At 45.9% G+C, this 15,727-nt stretch overlaps 1 protein-coding gene across 1 annotated transcript; it reads right to left on the reverse strand.

Moving 5' to 3' along the window:
- Nucleotides 1-2,797: 2,797 nt before the first annotated feature.
- rhbdd2 (rhomboid domain containing 2) lies at nt 2,798-13,104 on the reverse strand. The gene is made up of 4 exons (XM_042346040.1): nt 12,878-13,104; nt 11,632-12,030; nt 10,827-10,983; nt 2,798-3,206 (listed from the first exon to the last, which is right to left on the reverse strand). The coding sequence occupies exons 1-4, from the start codon at nt 13,080-13,082 to the stop codon at nt 2,927-2,929; spliced, it is 1,041 nt and encodes a 346-aa protein (XP_042201974.1). The 5' UTR covers nt 13,083-13,104; the 3' UTR covers nt 2,798-2,926.
- Between the last annotated feature and the right edge of the window lie 2,623 nt (nt 13,105-15,727).

A 15,727-nucleotide genomic window follows, 5' to 3' on the forward strand; every position in this document is an offset into this window, starting at 1 on the left:
TCCTAGAGCATAAACCACCTGTAATTCAACGCAGATTTGCACTTAACTAGCGATCCTGGCCAAGGGATGGGAAGTATAGGTAGGTGGCTGGTGCAGCGGGGGGCTGACACTGATTAAGAGTACCCAGACCAGACGAAGAGATTCACATTTGACAGGTGGAGTTTTGTCTGACCAACGCTCTCCAAAATGAGATGAAGTGCAAAGCGAACCCTGATGGGCATTGCTCCTGGGCAACCATTCTCTGTATTAAACTAACACCTGAAAGCGAGCGAGAGAGAGAGAGCGCGAAAAAGAAAGAGAGAACGAGTGTCAAGCTAACCATCATGGATAATTAACTGGGCGAAAAATCAAGAGGGTCCGGGCTCGACTGTGTGCCAGTTAAAGTGTCTGGTGTTTGTAGTTACCAGGTAACCGGATTCTCCTGACGGTGGGTGACTCAAGTCAAGTCCTCTGAGTCAATGCCACCAAACCAAAGTCAAAACACAAACAAGGGGTGTCCTGACCACAAGTCATAGCGTTGCCCAACAGAAGAGCTGCTCCTAAGCCTTACCCCAGTAGGTGTGCAGGACATTATATCACGCTCGCATTACACAGGGTGAATCACAAGTCCTTACTCACAAGAGGTTTTAATAATTATGCTTTTTTAAAAAAAAGACAGCATTGGTAGAGAGCGAGCGGCTATGACAGCAGACGTCTTTCATCATCGCGTTTGTGAAAGGTTTGGTCACCGAGTCCCTCCCAACCCCAGTACTGTTGGACGTGTCACCACTAGCAGTATACACGATGAATCAAAAGTCCTTACTCAAGAGGTCTATGTGAGACATTCAAACTGCATGCCAAGTACACGTTTACACACACCAAAGGGAGCCACCCTTAGTTCCCTCCTTTGCTCCGTTTGGGCAAAACTGTTAACAACCGCGGTACAGAATCACGAGAGTTACTCTCAACCTCGACTTTTCATACAATACAGAGTAGCTGCTGCCGCTTTCATATCTGACTTTGTGATTTCTAAACACAGGGGGTAGATTTTTTATGGGGTGGGGGGAGGGGGAAAGGTAGGCTTATGTCATGATCCTGTACAAGTCAAGTACTGAAGGGTATTGTGCACTAGGCAGTGCGTTTACACAACTTGCATTTACACAGCACCCTCAGCATAGGATGTCGGAGAGCACTTCGTAGTGATGGGGATCAGACCCCGAGTGAGGGAGAAGTGGAGGGGGGGGGGGGGGGGGGGTGGAGATGTGACTGTATAGGCGTGGTGGAAGGGGTAAGTAGGATTTAAAGACGGAGAGAGCGTGGGACGGGTGAGATAGAGACGTAGTGGTTGATCAGCAGTGGGAAGAAGAGGTCATACAGAACATCCAAAACAAAGGCTGTGGATGCTGTATCCATTCAAATTTTGAAGACTGAGTTGGTTAAATATTTATCAGATCGGGGTATCAAGAGATATAAGGCAAGGGCGGGGAATTGGAGTTGAGGTTCAGATCAGCCATGATCTTATAGAATGGTGGAACAGGTTGAATAGCCTACTCCTGTTCCTATGTTAAGCAGTAAGGAGAACACCATTCTGCACCTTTGCAATCTTGGTGAATGATAGTCAGCAATGGTTTGACTGCTCTGTTTCCCAACGCCATGGCATTTCCGTTCAACACTATCCGCCCAGCCCACGCTCATTACCAACATTTCCACAGATTTCATGTTGGAAAACAATTAGTCACTCGACAAAAATGTGATGCACAGCGAGTGAGATTTCTATGTTGAACTCTTTTGAACCAAACAACTCTGCAAAATATATTCGTTACGGTGCTAACTCCCCACCCCACAGTAAGGTTGCACGTGTAAACAGAGCTAGAATGTCAAACATTCCACTAGAAACATTAGACCACAACATGCCAAAACAAGTCTATCAATCGGCAGCAATGTCAAAAAATTGTTTCCCTCCACTGCAAAACCTTCCTCCTTGACCACACTTTCGACCATCTTTGCCCACAAATTGTAGCCAATTCACTTTTCAGTATATTCTGTGAAGCGCTTTGAGACGTCTCAACGACGTGATAAGGCGCTGTATCAAATGAAGACTTATTATTACCTTTCCCCTCTCCCCAGCTCAGGTGCAAATCCTAAGATTTTCCAGCACCCGGTGACGTCCTCCTGAATGAAAAATGATGTATAAATGTAATTTTTTATTGTATTATTTTACAGATCTGCTTATTCTCCCCACCCTTTCCCACATACACAAAAATATCACAAGGAAATCCACTCCGTGAAGTGGTACACAAACAGACCCAGTAAAACAGGAGGATCGTGAAACTCATTTCCATTTCAAACCTGAGGAAATCAAAAGGCGGAAGAGTGATTATTGCTGTTCATCCACCCAGACAATAGAAATAATAAACATACCTTAAGCAATAAGCCATTTTCCAATGTTAAACTTCTTCAAAGGCTTCCCATTCCTATTGACACCAACTGTTCACAAAGTCCTGGCGACAGATTATTATCTGCCATGAAAATGATGATGTGCGCACACTCACACACACACAAATACACACACACAATTATCATTCTACCACAAATACAATCAACCCCCTTTACAGTATATACTGTGAAGCGCTTTGAGATGTTGCAAAGACGCGATAAGGCTCTATATCAAATGCAAGGATTATTATTTTTAGTAGTTGTATTATGTTTTGGTTGTTGGTCAGTGCACTTTGTAAAATAAAACAAATGGGGGCGGGGGGAAGGTAATCGGACTTTGTGAACACCCTGTACAAACCACTACAGATCAACGTGGACTTTCTGCACTTTTGTGCTTGTTCGAGCCAAAGCCGCCAGGCTTTGTATACCCATTACCCATTGGAGAGTTCTGCCCGCCTCTCAAAGGCATCGCCAGGCTTGTGTGCAAGGCATCCAGTGGTGAAGAGGGGCATCAGTGGTGCAGAGCTGGTCCCTCCGCAGCTTGCTGTCTGGTGTAACCAGCAGGGATGCCATAGTAGGAATGTTGGTGTCTATGAGGATGAATCTGGGGCTGCTCGCATCGCTCAGCGTGTTGGTGATCACCACACTGTCCGTAGGAGTATCCAAGACCTTGGCCTGGTCTCTGTTGATGCTGTGTTCCATACCAATGTCCCAGCTCATTCACAGCCCCTGGGATAGTGGCTGGGCAGTAATAGGTTTGTGTAGGATAGGATCCTGGTGAAGGTTTGATCCTAAAAACACAGAGGGGAGGAAAAAATGATCCCAATGTTGAATTGTGCCCCCTCCACCCCAACGTGCCGGACAACACCCTGAGGTTCGAGAGCGTTTAGATGTTGATTAAAAGCAAAACAGAACAAATCACAGCCTCCGATCGATCCCCAGCAACAACAACAAAAAAAACTGCGATGAGAATTTCCCACTTACAGCACGAAATTCCCGATCGGACACAGATCTCTTGCATTCCAACCACGCCGAACAGACCATCTGCTCTGGGTTTCAAGTATGGGTGGATGCGCTCGGATTCTTGGCAAACCTGCCCTCAGTAATACAGCAATACAACGTGTAAAGAAAGCTGCAATGCGCCGTTAAGAAGTGGGATAGATACACTGGACTTTTTTTTAGAAAAAAATTGATGTTCCCCACAGCTACCACTCTCTGGTACTCAAGAGTCTCTGCGACTCGCCCCTTTCCCACACCCGTCAAGGTCGGTCTCAACTCATAAACCTCTCTCTTTGACCGTGTCTTTGGTCATCTTTCCCCCCACACTCCCCTTGACTCTCGCCCCACCCAGGGCGGGTGCCAAGCCAGCGCTGTCAAGATCCTCTGGATGATGTCCTCTAGACATGAAAGGCACTGTGTAAATGTAAATGCATTGTACCAAGAGAGATCACTGACTATTTGTATAACAGTGCACAGAGCCCAAATGAATCGCCTCACACACATATACCCCAGCTTAGATGTTTCATCTTCAGAAAACAGATAGTTTTAAAGTGTTCCCATGCTCATTTCTCTTCTTTCTCCTCTTCCCACCCCCAATCCCCATCCACAGAAATGCACAAACTTTGACCATCAGAGTATTGCTGTGTTACTGATCGAACTGGAGAGTAGAGCACAGGGAACATGCATGAGGTTTTGCAGGTTATTCTCGTTTACACCGGGGTGGGGGAAGAGATACCTTGGCATGTCTTCAAAGCTGTAATCTCAGGGGGCAGATTCTGAAAGGAATCATTGCCTCTTTGGGATGGGGGTGGGGGGTGGTTGGAATTCATCTGAAGAGCACTATAAGACCACACTATAATCACTCCCAGATCTGCATTATCCTGTGTTAAATAGGCCCGCGGGGCATTTTTCATTCAAACATCTGCCGAGAGCGATTTTAAAGCTAAACGAGCTCTGTTCCTACACTGACGTGATCCCATGTATCCTGAGAGTGCGTCTGACAGGCACTTATCTCACCAGAAGACGTTCCATTATCGTGACATGTCACAGAGAGCGCGGTGTACCGACCAAATCTTGCCTTTATTGACTGATCACCCGGTAACAGTTTATAACCACTTCTTTATTAGTTTCTTTTTCCCCCAATGAAATATTAAGCTGGGCTGGACACAGTAATTAAAAGCAGAACAATTGCCCACTGCTTTAATAAAGGAGAACGCCGCAAGATTTATTGCAATTCCAGGTCGCGGCTGGGGAAAAGCAGAGAGAGAGAAAAATCCAATTAAGACATGATTTTTGCTACGAAGTCCATGTGCATTCGGTCAAGCAGAAAATAAATTCTAGATTCCTGACTGGCAGGAGTGATTGTCACTGGTGTTTTATAAATGGATTCTCATTCGGGTCTTGAGAATGTTATATTAAACCCAAGAAGGGGAGGGACGGGGGGGGATAAAGCCTAAACCATCCTGGGTCAATGCTACAAATCGTTTATCTTAATGAAAAACAAAGGAACTGGACGGAAGGGAAACTGCATCATGTTAGCTGTCTCCCTTTCATCAGCTCACTCCCGAATGCTCACACACATCATTTGTGGGGACGTCACTGTGTCCAAATTGGCCACAACATTCACCTTCAAGCATATAGTCACTACACTGCACAGTGAGTGAATCCCGTGAAACACGTTGAGACGTCTGACGTGAGAGGAGCTATACCAAAATGCAAGGATTGTTATTATTGCCCACTTTGTCCTCTGCATTCAGTTTGCACTGTGCTCTGACCAATTTTATAGTTGAACCCAGCCGATTCACAGAGCGAATGACCAGTTTTATAATCTGGGGAGATAGTCAGGCAGGACACCAGGAGAAACTCGCTTCTCTTTTCAAACAGGGCCGCGGGATCTTTGACGTTCCACCGGAACAGGCACACACCTCGGTCTAACGTCTCATCTGAAGGACGGAAAGCGAGACGGTTTGAATTCTCTGACAATTGGGAGGAAAATGAACTGATCCGCTCAATCTTTAAGTGATTGTAATTTATACACAGCCAATATTCTCATTCCAGAGCCAAATTGATAGCCAATCCCATTAATCACAGTTCGAATGTTTTACATTAACTCTTTTGCAGCTGCAGGATACATAGGAATCCGAGGTATCATCTTTCTACAGCAATTATTAGAAACATCTTGCAATGCTTCGCTTGCACTGCAAGCCCCTTTCTCACCCTGAGAAACACGGGACTTTTATGTTCGTGTGAAGCCTGAACATGAGACATTTGGAAAACATTTGCCAAGCAAAAACATTTGTAAATTCTTCTGGTCGTTATTGACATTTCAGCTTTTTAATGTTTATCATTGAAAAGCTAAGATTTTTATAATGTTAAGATGGTCTGTTTCTACTTAGCATTTGACTTGCATGGTTGCATTCGATATCGCAATTACGCCCTAGGCCAAGAACAATACACATATCCAAAGAGGAGTAGACATAGACAAAACCACAAGGAGGACACTGTAATAAAAGGGATTTAGCCCAGGAGAACAAAACGATGGAAACAAAACCAAAATGGGCTTCAACGGATGTGGAAACGACATCTGCCCATCGGAGGGAAATGTAAAAACAGCAAGAACTCAACCAGTGGCTTAATCAAGAATAAGATAAAAAGCCAGTTATTTAAGTCTAAGAAGGAATGAAACTCATACAGTGGGGAGCTTGCCTGGTCCGCCAGAGACTCCATAAACACCTTCTGTGCTGACATAATTCAGTGATACAACACTCAGTCGCAGACTGAGATGAAATGAGTAAGACTGAAATGAGTAAAGGAAGAACGGAAATGACGCAAACGTATTCAGTAAGAGACTCAAAAAGACCTGGAAAACAGACAGTGTCAGAGACCAGATTATTTCCCATTTGATTCCTCCTCTGATTGCCCCTCCAAAGAGAGTAACTTATCCTCCAGTAGGAGCGTTCCCATGGGAGAAACACTGGGATAAGTGAACGCCAGCCAGAGTTCCATTCCACGCATCATTTTTAACACTTATCTATGCCACTTGCGCTGTCATAAGTGTGAACCAGAACACACAATGGGTTGGGGTGGGGAGAAAGGGAACATTACACTGCAATGTTAGGAAGAATGAGTCACCTAATGGCCTGCTAGTGACAGCATTAGCTCCCGAGCTAGTTTCTCCCACAACCCCATAAGCTTGGCCACTAAACAGCAACAACAATAATCTTTTCAATGTAATGCATTGCCTATAATGGACATCACCCTTTGGATATTTTAGAATTTAACAACTTTCCCATTATTATCCCAATTGCTCCCTTGGAAGTTTTGCCCAATTCTTCTGTTCTTTTTTTTTTAAAAAAAAATGCAGCCTCAATAATTAGCGAGGAAACGCTCTCAATTACCTCTCAGATGGCCAATTTCATATTTCTCCCTCGGGATTAATAGCGACGATTCTGGGTCTGAGAAAAATGTAACCGTTCCAGGAATCAGCTATTTTTAGCTCCAGCGCCTGTGATTTAGACTATTATTTCAGCCGTTCAGCAAACAAAATAAATTAATTTACAGCATTTGTAGCACTTTTGACCCCAGTCCTCAATCCTAGAATTGTTAGCTCATTGCTAAAACGCTCAGCAACTAGCTAGAATTATTTTAAATTCTGGAATCTGCCACATGTGTTAAGTGTATATGTTGAATGTGTACACAAAAAACGTAATTACCGTTGAACTGTGTTTTGGGTCTGTGATAACCTGGAGTTCGCATTTCACCCTTACTGATCAGTGTTAGGCCCACAAGGTCCAGATGTCAATTACATATGTTCAACAATTCTAAATAAGATGCTTTCACGTCTTTAAGAACAGCATCAATTCAGGCTTATAGAGAATTTCCACAGTTCTATTTATTTATATTTCTTTATCACTTTACAGTATATTCTATGAAGCGCTTTCAGATGTCTCAACGATGTGATAAGGCGTTATATCACATGCAAGATTATTATTATTTCCTCCATCCAGGATTCACAATACTTTTCCAAATCCATTCTAAAATTACTGAATTAAGAGGATCGATGGTTTGTCAGAGGTAAATTCGGGGGATAATACGGTATACTGAACAAAGGAGAGTGAGCCTTTATAATTGAAGGTTTGATTTCGAACACGCCCTCTACATTGCTACCAAATAACTCTCCCACTGTATAAAAATGCTGTGTCTAAATCCTATTAGCATCTTTCAATTTTACATAGATTGTTTGATTATTGGGTGGCTCCTGGCTACTCCCCAAGGCCTCTATCCCTCACTGGAACGGTTTCACTGACTAAAAACAGGTACTGCGGCTTCTAGTTCAGGAAATTAAATGAGTGAACCAGACGACCAAAAAAGGGAAATTAGAATGTTGGATCCAGAAAGAGTGATGTCATTGAAATTACCGCATAGAAAGAAGCCATTTGGCCCATCTTCCCTATTGTGGTGCTCCTTTAAAGGAGCTGCGCATTTCAATTAAATGAAGGTTGGGACATTTCGCCCTTTGAAATGCCAAGCTGTTCCCGAATCAGCCTATGAAAGGGGCACGTACCTCTACCTGATTTTCCCAGTTGAGAAGCAACAGGAAGGTGGGGTTAAACAATGAGTCAAAGGTGCTGTTCATATTCCTTAACCTGATGGATTGGCCCAAAGTATGGCAGGAACTAGGGTCTCATATAGACCCAAATGGATCCATAGGCCATTGTTATCACACTGGACTCTTCAAGCCATCAAACAGACCAAATCTAGTATACACGTTTACAGTGTTGCTGCAAGTTTTTTTTTGGGGGGTGGGGTAGAAACCAGTGGAGGGTTTTGAAATTTGGTAATTAGTTGTCTATTCACAACTATTGTCGCGTTTTAATAGATGTGGTGTCAACCCCAAAACATCTCACCTACAAAACACAGTCACTACACTTTAACAGTATATCCTTTGAAGCGTTTTGCGAGGTCTTTCCGAGGTGAAAGGCACCAAATCAACTTATTATTATTAAGAAATGAGGAGTGGCACAGACCTTGGGGAAATACAGGGTAGGAACTAACAGAACCGCAGTCAGGAATGCAGATTAATAACTGTTATAACATATAACGTTTAATGAAAGGGTCGATGTCAGTGTTGATCCCAACTGGAAGGGCATCAAATGTATAGTTTTTGTTCCATATGTTTGCCATTTAAGAGACCATCACCCTATTCCATCTGTGGGAAACCTTTCCCAATAGCAGTGCCAATGCCTTGCTTGGTGTAAAGTGTTCTGAATTACGTGTAGTTGCAGCAGCAGAACACACCCAACAGCAATATGTATGCAAAAGTCCTAAGATGTCTTTGCTTGAAGTACTCAGAACTAAACTCTGAATTATGGAGTTTGTGTGTGTGGGAGATGAGAAGTGTTTAGCTCACCTGTTAGTGCAAATGAATAACTTGTACCCTACAACTGTACACTTGCACACTCATAAGGGGTACAGGGGGAAAAAGAAAAAGGTATCACCACAGTGCTCAAGAAAATAAGGGTTGCCAAGTATCACTCTATGATCGCTTGAACCTTTCCTACACTGTTACTGTGAAGCGCTTTGAGATGTCTCGATGACGTGATAAGGTGCTATATCAAATGCTAAGGATTATTAGCCGTTGCATAAAAAAGGAAATAATAAAAAAAATTAAGAAATAAGACTATTGTAATGTAGGGTCAATATCACACGTGTTGGCTAAAATAGCTCCAGTGGTGGGAGCGCTCGCCCAACAGACATAGTGGGGCACAAGGCCTCCTTCTGTGCTGAAATCTCCAATGTTTCTCCCTTGGTTGGTTGCAGGGCATCATTGGCAAGGCATGGAGAAAGCAACCACTTGCATTTAGTTAGTAGATTTAGGTGGGAGTTTCGCCCTCAAAACAGTCATTACATTTTACAGTGTACCCTGTGAAGCGCTTTGAGACATCTCGAAGACATGATAGGGCGCTATATGAAATGCAAGAATTACCATTGTTATAGAATACAATAGCTTCTCCCCTGCGAATGTGGTACAACTGGAGCAGGGCAAGGTCGGGGGTGGGAGAGGGCAGAGGAGGGGGTTTAGAGAGACAAAAAGCCTAAAAAATAACAAACTCTTAGGATTGTCTTCAACTCTTTAATTGTCCTACTTACAGATGCTGCAGTACAGAGATGGCTCCCATCATCTCACCTTTTGTGGTTGACTGAAAACATTTGCCCTGCCGTAAACTGTCCTGTATTCATGTGGCAGCTAATTATAAAACGGGTCCAATTCATGCAACTAAAGTACATCAATAATGACAAATCCTCTCCCTGACCATGTGAAATAGTCATTCCCACATGCGAAACCACCTGAAAACGAAATACTACTGTTAGGCAAGATCTCAAAACAAGCTTTAAGAGTCAGGAACCTACTACGGTTTTGCTGCTCGGTGCAACGTCAAAGAGACTCGTAAAAAAAATAGACATAGAAACCACTGACTAGAAAGCAGTTACAATTGTGTTGCCTGTTACCACTTGGGTTGGGTTCTATATTCTGAAATATTGCTGAATTAAGATCAAACAGCCGGCATTTGGAAATAAAACTGTAACACTGATTTGATCCGCTGCATTGCATTGCTACAGCTCAATGCCTCAGATTTTCAAAGTAACATTCAGGAATTTAACCCATTTAAGCCAACGAACACAGCTTATAGTGTTTAGTGTTCAGAAACAACCACCTTTAGAATTTTTTTCCTGATGAGCTCTCAGGAGCCTTAGGCACATCACTGTGCTCAGTTGGTGGTAACACTTTGATCGGTTGTTAATTCAGCTACGACACACAATGGGGTTCAGCAAAACCCTGTGACATCGACAATGGAAACAAAAAAATATATAAATGAACAGAAGAGGCGCTCAGGAATTGACAAGGAGACTCCTTATGGAATGTCTTCCAAGCAGTTATTATTATGAGCCAGAACTTCAAGGGAAGTTAAAGCTTCAAACTATATAAAATCTTGCAAGTTGATCAATGTGTGTACCTGCTGCTGCCGTGTGACCCATTATATAGCATGGCCACAGAGTGTAGGTCCTGCCAAAAATTGCCTGATATATAGACCTTGATCGTACGCCAGCTTTTGTTTACAACACAATGGCATTGCTCTGTATTTCACTGTGCATGAGGTTAAGCTGAACCTCCCGCACTGCCCTGGGCTCCCCTCCCTCCCCCTAGGCTCGCATTATGAAGAATAGCCATCGGAAGATGTATTGAAGAGCTGCCACCACTCGGAACCATTAACAGAACATGAATCAGTGTTTTCAAGAGATTTGGACAGAAATAATACAGCGGTGCATTTTCTTCTGGAAGTGGGGTGGAAGGAAGGTAACCCATTTTCTTTTAGGTAAAACATTGTATTTTTAAAAGATAGGGTGCTTACCTATCGGTCAGCTCGAGATTTCTCTCCTCCCACAAGGCTGGATAGTAGGTTGTTCCTGAAATTTCCTTCAACTGGGTAAATGGGTAATGCCCTTCGAGAGAGGCAGCAGTCGACTCAGACATATCCAGAAAACGAAAATACCTTCTCCCTAAAGCATCTAGCAAACACTGTTAAGGACAAATACATATGCCAAGCCAGACATACTGTACTCAGATTCCCTGATAAAGGGATAATATATCTTACATAAATGGCAGTCCCATCTGATGATCAATTACAGCACCAAGTACCCCCACATTATGGACAGCACGAGCAAAGTCTTATTACACCCACCTAAGTTTCACAATAATAATACTTGCATTTGATATAGGTCTTTGTAACAATGCTAAGATGTCTCAAAGAACTTCATGGAATATATTGTAAAGTGTTTTTTTTGAGGGATTATTACCCCTGGAAAGTGATCCGCCAATCAATTAACAACCAAGTTCCTGCTTCCTGCAAGTAAACAGAAGTGTGTGGAGTGAGGTAACTTGACTAAGGTTTCGCCCTGTCTGGGAATCGACCCTGGGTCCTCTCACTTGTGAGGCGAGTTCTCTGACCACTACACAACGGGATGATAGGTAGCTCGACTTAGCTCGAAGGGCACTACATAAATGCAAGTTGTTGTTGTATAACTATAGCTTTCACAGGCCAGAAACCATAGCATAAGTTGGCACAATATAACAGGTTTCTAGAAAAAGATCCCTAGGCTTATGTATTATGATTTACAGCTGTGCATTACAGAAACCACTTAAGAATGAAAGGATACAAAAGAATCCTACTCCAAGTCCACAGATATTGCCCAGAATGTATGATTCAGGGATAAAAAGGGCGACAAACAGCAAAACCAAAGGCAGGTGGACAGTTTTAACATTCGTTATGAACACGATGGTTTTCATCGGGGAGAGTGGGACTATCATTCCCACAATGGAAGATACTAATATAGTGAATCCCTGAATTTCTCTTATGTTCTTCATTCCGACCATTAATGTACCCAGGGAAATGTAGAGTATTGCGGTGAGCAGTGTAAAGACGAAAATCAGGTACCAATACTTCACTGTTCCAACGCTCTTTTCCAAACCACGACTGAAATGCCAGAATAGAAGAATGTTGCACACCAGCGCACTCATAGTTTTATGGATGAACACATATGAATATATGCGGTACACTGCGGAAACAAAAATACATGAATAGCTACAGGAAGAAGGTCTCATTTATACAAGGTACAACAGCACTGGTTGCTTCAAGGGAGGGGGATGGGAACCGGCGCATGGGGGGCGGGAGCAGGTGAGTTTGTTGTGAGGGGGTTGGGTGGAGAGTATGTGTGAGGGTGGGGGGGTTTATGAAGGGGATGAAGATGTGTGGTGGGCGGGGGTCAGGTTGAGAGTATGTGAGGGAGGAGGGGATGGGTGACGGTGTAAAGTGGATCTTGGTGAGGAGATGTAAGAGGATGGGGGTTTATGAGGGTATATGGGGGGGTTCGAATTGAGAGTGGGTGGGGGGGCAGTAATATGAGGGGGGGGTGAGGGGTGTGAGAGGCGGGTGTGGTGTGGGTGTCTGGGGGAGGGGGACAGGTTGAGTGTGTGTGGGGGGGTGGTGTGGGGGGGGGGGGGGGGGGGGGGGGGGGGGGGGGGGGGGGGGGGGGGGGGGGGGGGGGGGGGGGGGGGGGGGGGGGGGGGGGGGGTGTGGGGGGGGGTGTTTGGGGGTGTATGGGGGGTGGGGGTGTTTGGGGTGTATGGGTGGGGGTGGGGGGGGGGGGGGGGGGGGGGGGGGGGGGGGGGGGGGGGGGGGGGGGGGGGGGGGGGGGGGGGGGGGGGGGGTGGGGGGGTATGGGTGGGGGTGTTTGGGGTGTATGGGTGGGGGTTTGGGTGGGGCTGTTTGGGGTGTATGGGGGTGGGGTGTTTGGGAGTGTATGGGGGGGGTGTGGGTGGGGGGTGGGGGTTGGGGGGGGGGGGGGGTGGTGGGGGGGTGGGGGGGTAATGAGAGAGAGTGAGGGGTCGGGGTCGGCCTCCTACCCTGGTAGCGGCTCATGGTGGCGGGGGCCAGCGTGAAGGCCGCCGTGCCCAGGAGGCCGAGGGAGCAGGTGAGCCAGTAGGTGAAGACGGCCAGGATGATGACACAGGCCGTGCCGCACGGCACCTCGGGCAGGCTGGACCTGACCAGGTTGGCCAGGGTCGGGGTGGGGGGCCGCACGAAGTGGGGGCCGGGCGCCGCTTCCATCCCCAGCTCCGTTGGGCCCTGGGGCGCGAGAGTGGGGTGGGGGGGGGGGAAGCCTGGCCCTGCGAGGCCTCGCGGGGGCCGGAAGCCCCGGCAGCGCGTGACGCCAGATCCGCCCCGGGCCCGGCGGCGCGCCGTCACCATGGCAACAGCAGGCCTCGGGCCTAGTCCCACAGGGCTGCAGCTCACACCGCCCCCTCCCTCCCCTCATCATAATCAATCAATCAATCAATCAATCAATCAATCAATCAATCAATCAATCAGGGTAATAAAGATTGCATTTGAACGTACAACACCTCAAAAGGTCTTCGACGGGTGATGGCCGTCGGTCAAGTGTAGTGACTGTGCTCCGGCCAGCGAGCGCTTAAGACGTTAACCCCCCCTCCCCCCCCCCCTAACCTGATGAACGTCACGGGTTGTTGAGACGCAGAAAGGGTCAAGCCGGCACGTTTCGGCCGTCAGTTCTTGTCCGACTTTCCAAGGGTGTGTGTGTGCGCGTGTGTGCTTTTTTTTTAAGAAGAGATGGTTCTTTTTGATCAAGCGATTTGTTTTCCGGATGGTTACGGGGGAGGGCGGGTGCCGGTCGAAAGCAATTCACGCCATGTCCGTCACCCCTTTTAACAATGGTTGCGGTCAACCGGGTGTCTGACAGGCGCGGAAACCCCATCAACGGGCTTAAGAGCATCCAAGACCAGAGTTCCCCATATGTATGCCAACCGACCCGTGGAAACTTCCCTATGTTTGGAATGGAATACACACTCTCCTCCTTGATGAATGGGAATAAAATGTCACTCCACTTAACAGTGAATATCTATGCATTGCTTTGAGCGATGAATGCAAATTCTTTGCTTGTGCGTTCCCTTAGAATACCGTTTCCGCTGTTATATACAAAATATACAGTCAATTCACTTTACCAGTGTACTCTGTGAAGCGCTTTGAGACCTCTCGAAGACATGATAAGGCGCTATATCAAATGCAAGAATTTTTACACAGCCATGAACTGTCTGCTAATGTATTTATTCATACCAGCCCATAAATAAATTGGACGCATTAGAGATTGTTGGATCCATTGTTGGATTAATTTTCTTGGTCAGTGGTCACTTGTGCACGCAATTTATTTATTGGGTTGGCACAAATTTTCTATTTCACTCTTCCACATACAGCTCCTGTCATTGCTCCAAAGTCTGGGTGTTTTAACAAATTGTCACATCAGTTCACATTTTGCCACAGTGATTCATTGCTCTGGCACTTAAAATATGTTAAAATTGGCAAGAACTGATGCAAAAGTATCTCCAGTTACCACTGATGCCGTGAAGCCTATTCTGGTGCTGATAAAATGTATTTATAGGCTTGTTCATGTTTAAAGTCTTAAAAGGTCAAGATGCTAGTGACTTTCTGACTAGCTTTCTAATGTGACGTTTTCACAGGGAGTTAGCAAAATAGAAATATTAGGACCAAAAGGGGCTATGTGGTCCCATCATGCCTGCACCAGGCTAACTCCACTGTTGCCAGCTACTCTAATCCTATTTCGCTCCTCATTCCCCCATTCTATGTTATATGTTTAATCTCTCACCTTTGACCCATTTTATGATTCAACCAATAATCTTGAGTTAATACCCAGTTGTTGTCAGTGCCTCTACGTAAAGCAAGGTGTACCATTTGTCCTTTTTCAGGTGGGCGTTAAAAGGTACTGCGGCACTACTCTAAAAGAGAAAGGAGTTTCTCCCCGGTGTCCTGACCAACGATCTGTTTCTGGGTCACGGCGAGCGGCGCACAAACTAGCTGCCACATTTCGCCCACGAATCACACGGCGATTCCGCTTCCCGGCACATCCCGCGAAGATATTACAGTCCTGTGGCTCAGTGGTTAGAGCACTCGCTTTGCAAGTGAGAGACCTGAGTTCAATTCCAGGTAGAGGGCGAAACCTCGGGCAAGTTTCCTTACTCCACACAGAGCCTAATAATAATCCCTCCAAAACCAAAAAGAATAAATTGGTCATTTTCAATCCACGACTGTTTGTGGGACATCGCTGTGCGCAATCGGCTGCCGCGTTCACCCCCAAATATACAGTCAGTTCACTTGACAGTGTGTTCCGTGAAGCGCTTTGGGACGTCCTCCCGCCGTGAAAAGCGCTATATCAAATGCGAGGATTATTATTATCATTATTATAGAAGCGCCTCGAGACGTCTCGACGACGCGACCAGGCGCCGCGTCACACGCGCACGGAACGACTGCTGCAACACACTGGGCATTCGGTGCCAAGCGCTCCGCCGTGAAGGCAAGTGGCGGCTGCTGCTGTTGTTGTTGTTGTTGTTATTGGTTGTGTTGTGAACAACTTCCTCCCTCTCAACGAAGGGGGGGGGGGGGGGGGTGAGCTCTGCGCATGCTCAGTCGCTCCCTCCCGCGCACAGGTGGGAACCGCGTCACGTGGTGTCAGCCAGAACCGGTTCCAGCCAGCCCCGGAACTGGGTCAGACCAGCCGCTACCACTTTCTGAAAAGGGGGGGGGGGGGGGGAAGGAGTACTGCAAAAGTCAACCCACATTTTCCTCTCTGAAAAAAAAAAGCACAGACGTCTTCCCCCCTGATCGTAAACCAAAAAAAAAAGAAGCAACCGTCTCTGCCCTTAAAAGTCATTTGCTTTAATTTT

This window comes from Callorhinchus milii, unplaced genomic scaffold (assembly GCF_018977255.1).
Source record: "Callorhinchus milii isolate IMCB2004 unplaced genomic scaffold, IMCB_Cmil_1.0 Scaffold259, whole genome shotgun sequence".
In the NCBI taxonomy this organism is placed as follows: Eukaryota; Metazoa; Chordata; class Chondrichthyes; order Chimaeriformes; family Callorhinchidae; genus Callorhinchus; species Callorhinchus milii.